Source organism: Balaenoptera musculus, chromosome 4 (assembly GCF_009873245.2).
Source record: "Balaenoptera musculus isolate JJ_BM4_2016_0621 chromosome 4, mBalMus1.pri.v3, whole genome shotgun sequence".
In the NCBI taxonomy this organism is placed as follows: Eukaryota; Metazoa; Chordata; class Mammalia; order Artiodactyla; family Balaenopteridae; genus Balaenoptera; species Balaenoptera musculus.
Genome location: NC_045788.1, coordinates 139,180,104 through 139,184,556, shown reverse-complemented (window position 1 = coordinate 139,184,556; position 4,453 = coordinate 139,180,104). Strand labels below are relative to the sequence as shown.

At 46.2% G+C, this 4,453-nt stretch overlaps 1 protein-coding gene across 1 annotated transcript; it reads right to left on the bottom strand.

Annotated features, from left to right (window-relative positions):
• Nucleotides 1-711: 711 nt before the first annotated feature.
• On the bottom strand, nt 712-1,647 carry B3GALT5 (beta-1,3-galactosyltransferase 5). Its single transcript, XM_036851492.1, has one exon. The coding sequence runs from the start codon at nt 1,645-1,647 to the stop codon at nt 712-714; it is 936 nt and encodes a 311-aa protein (XP_036707387.1).
• Nucleotides 1,648-4,453: the final 2,806 nt, after the last annotated feature.

Genomic DNA, 4,453 nt, shown 5'->3' with positions numbered 1-4,453 from the left:
TGGGGGCTGAGCTGCAGCCGCTGTGGAGGTGTCTTCTGGCACGTGCTTTGCAGTGAGTTGAGGGCCAAGCTGCTAACACGGTCTCAGGCCAGCCAGACCCACTGCAGTGAACAAAGGGAGGTGGGGGCGCATTGGTTCACCCCAGTCTCTGCACTAAAAAGCACAGGAATGGGATCTGAGGAGGAGGGGACTCTAGCAAGGGACTGACAGATGCCAGCAGCAAGGCTTCCCTCTGAGCCTCCCTCACTACCATCCTCTCCCAAGAGGCAGCGCGCAGGGGTGGACTGAGGCGGTGGGCTGAGAGGTGGGCTCTCATCCCTGCTCCAGTGTCTGCTGGCTGTAATCCTTGGGACAGGCCCACGTGCTTCTCTAAGCTGCTGTTTCCTTGTGTGTGAGATGGGGTGCTAACATCCACCCCTCCATATGGATGCTGACCCGACGTGAGAAAATGCAGGCGTACGTCACTTAGTGCAACAGGGTAGGTACTCAAGAGAGAGTATTTGTTATGGCTTGGGGCACCAAATGGGGATTCATCAGTGGTGGCATTCAGGTTTAGATTGGGAAGCCTTCAGGATATCACCCTCACTCTTCTGCCTCTTCCTTCCTTACTCCCTCCCTACCCCAGGAGTCTCAGCCGTGCCATCCAAGATCTTTCAAAAACCATCACCATGGGCTGTCTGCTGTGTGTCCAGATGTTCCGCTGGGCTCCCTTCAGATATCTGGACACTCTTCGTCCAGGGAACTTTCCAGAGCCTGCCAATACGCCAGGATATTGTGAGGCTTGATATAATGGCAGGCCACGATCTTCTTGTAACGGCATATGGTGAAGGGTAACCCATTGGGGAAGAAAGTCTGCTTGGAGTGAAGCTCCTCCAGTTTGATTTGCAGTTTTTCCAGGCAGAGCCCCACAAAGACATCTTCCAGTTTAATGAACGGGACACTTTCAGCAACGTTGTACACCTGGCCCGCCACATCGCTGGAGAAAACATAGCCAACACCGGAGCAAAAGGGCGGGTACTTGTCCCACGGATATTCTAATTCACTAACAAACCACTTAATGTACCTATTCCTGATTGGGTATTCGTTTAGTTTTAAGAAGCCGGTGAAAAACCGAGTTGTTCTATTTTTCTTCAGGAGCAGTTCAGTCAGATAGTAGATGTTGACAAACACGTCAGAGTCTGTTTTCATCACGAAAGATGCCTGCGGACAAAAGCGGTAGATCCACTCCATACCCATCATGGTCTTCAGAGTCAGATTGAAATAAACATCCATGAAGTCCTTCTGGATAATATCGCGATATTGCTGGCTCTCCTGGGCCACTGCTCTCGACATGCCCTTACTGGGGGTGGTTCCCAGGAGGAAGAATGTTTTTATTCGTTTTCCCCCCACGATCTTTTCTCTCCCCCACGTGTTCCGGATGACCGAGCGGGCAAACATCTGTTCGTGGGATGAAGTCACCAGCAGGACAAGGAAGGGGGCATCCTGCCTGCAGTCTATATCTGGGAGCTGAAGGAAGTTCCCACCTTCGTTCTCGAAAACCAATGGCTTGTCTTTAAAAGGACTCAGACCGTCCAGGCTAAAATACAGACAAAGGGCTCCCAGGACCACCAGGGATTTATATATCCATCTCATCTTCACATAAGCCATCTGAAAAGAACAAAATCAAATGGTTAGACCTCAAAAGCAGGAGTGCCTGTTAGCTTCACCCTGGGAGGCTGAGATGGGGGACAAGACCCATGTTTCATGGCTCAGGTTTTAGAAACTCTGGAATCTTGTTGCAGACAGAAGTGGAGCGCCAGGGTTCTACACAGAGGCAGAGACGGCTGCCAGCGTCCTGCACCCCCTAGTGGAAGATCAGGATCAGCCAGCTCTTCACCGATGGGAGCCTCACATTCCTTACCTAGAAGGATATGGAAACACATGGCTCACTAGGTCTGTCCTTCCGGTTCTGCCCTTCTCTGACTCCATAACAACATCCAGCTAGAGAACCTGCAAGGCTAGACCTAAATGTACAGGCCATTGGCATTCTTCTCTGACTGATTTAAGCACCACTTCATCACTCCCAGAAAGAAGCAAAACCAGTCTTCAGATGTGCACAACTACCTTGGAATTCTGTCTCTGCTAGCAGTGGTCATTTTTTGTTTTGTTTTGTTCTGTTTTTAGGTTACTGTTTAAATCTCCTGATTCTTTTATCTTTTGCTCACCTCTCTTTTATTCTCCACAAATTCAGGATCATCCATGTCAGTGTTATAACATTAAGAAAGCAAATAACTCACTCTTTTCCTGGGTAAGATGAACCTCTGGGTTGAAAGCTAAGCCAAAGGGTAGATTCCAAGAGCTGTCAGCATATGATGTTCAGCACAATCAGGTTCTGGGCTTGGTTTGTTTGCCAAAAAAATGACTCTCTTCCTCAGGACGCCCTATAAGGACAAACCAAAAAGCATAGTGTCATTAAAATCACTCATGACTCACCAGCAGCTACCTTTGCTACTGAAGCATTTGCTGTAGTGCCAATGCACCACCCACCTGCAAGACATTAATCCCCAGCCTCACTTTTCTCATCTGTAAAATGGGTTCAGTCAAGACAAATCCCAACACATGGTTCCCCTGTTGACAATAATAACAGCAAGCAAATATCCGAGAATCTTTTTAGCCTAATGGGTTAGGAAATTTTGAAGGAGACACGACAGACATGTAAGTCAGTGACAGTCACGTAACAGAGTCCATGGCTGATGCTTAAAGGACCTAACACACGGAGGAAACCAACCCATCAATTCTCAACTCAGTGTCCATGTTTTCAGAATGTTATGCTGGATAAGAGGACATAGGAGTTAGCAAAAAAAGAAACCCACCGAGTGAAATGTAGAAAGGGTTGGTTATTTTGATAGCAAAAGAGGACCTCGAAATTTCAGTAAGTAAAAATCTGTCCCAAGTACATTCTTCATAAAAGAAATGGAACAATGATGGAGCTTTCCAGAACTAGCCCACTCTCTGGAGGCCAACTCGGTCCAGCTGCTGTTCTTCTGGGTCCCCCATGGAGCTCCTGACCAGCTGCAGCCCCCACTGACTTCACAGAAATCACCACAGGACGCAAAAGGGCTTGAGGGGCTTCCCTGGTGGCGCAGTGGTTGAGAATCCGCCTGCCAATGCAGGGGACACGGGTTCAAGCCCTGGTCTGGGAAGATCCCACATGCCACGGAGCAACTAGGCCCGTGAGCCACAATTACTGAGCCTGTGCGTCTGGAGCCTGTACTCCGCAACAAGAGAGGCCGCGATAATGAGAGGCCCGCGCACCGCGATGAAGAGTGGCCCCCGCTTGCCGCAACTAGAGAAAGCCCTCGCACAGAAATGAGGACCCAAAACAGCCAAAAATAAAAATATTAAAAAAAAAAAAAGAAACCTAAGTCAGGCTGCTTTAGCAGGAAGGGGAATAAAAAGCTGTGCAAGAAGAAAGACAGGGAACGAAGGGCACACACAGGGCACAGATCTGCCTATTGGTGCCAGGAGGTAGACATAGGATGATTAAGAGGATGGAAGACAGTCTTCTTTCAAAACCCTGAAGACGCCACACAAAAGCTGCTAGAACTGATAAAATTCAGCAAGGTAGCAGGATACAAGCTTAACGTACAGAAATCCGTTGCGTTTCTTTACACCAACAATGAAATATCAGAAAGGAATGTAAAAAAAATACCTTTTAAAATCGCAACCCCAAAAATAAAATACTTAGGAATAAACCTCACCAAGGAGGTGAAAGACTTATACTCTGAGAACTATAAAACATTAACAAAGGAAGTTGAAGATGATTCAAAGAAATGGAAAGATATCCCATGCTCTTGGATTAGAAGAATTAATACTGTTAAAATGCCCATTCTACACAAAGCAATCTACGGATTTAATGCAATCTCTATCAAATTACCATGACCTTTTTCACAGAACTAGAACAAATAATCCTAAAATTCATATGGAACCATAAAAGACCCAGAATTGCCAAAGAAATCCTGAGGAAACAGAACAAAGCAGGAGGCATAACCATCCCAGACTTCAGACAATACTACAAAGCTACAGTAATCAAAGCAGCATGATACTGGCACAAAAACAGACATGTAGATCAATGGAACAGAACAGACAGCCCAGAAATAAACCCACACACCTATGGTCAATTAATCTTCCACAATTAATCTTTCCACATACAATGGGAAAAAGACAGTCTCTTCAGCAAGTGTTGGGAAAACTAAACAGCCGCATGTAAATCAATTAAGTTAGAACACACCCTCTCACCATACACAAAAATAAACTCAAATTGGCTTAAGGACTTAAACATAAGACAGTGACACCGTAAAACTCCTAGAAAAGCACATAGACAAAATATTCTCTGACATAAATAATGCCAGTGTTTTCTTAGGTCAGTCTCCCAAGGCAATAGAAATAAAAATGAAAATAAACAAATGGGACC

Coding starts and splice junctions, on each gene's coding strand:
- B3GALT5 (XM_036851492.1), bottom strand. CDS start 1,647: ATGGCTTATGTGAAGATGAGATGGATATATAAATCCCTGGTGGTCCTG.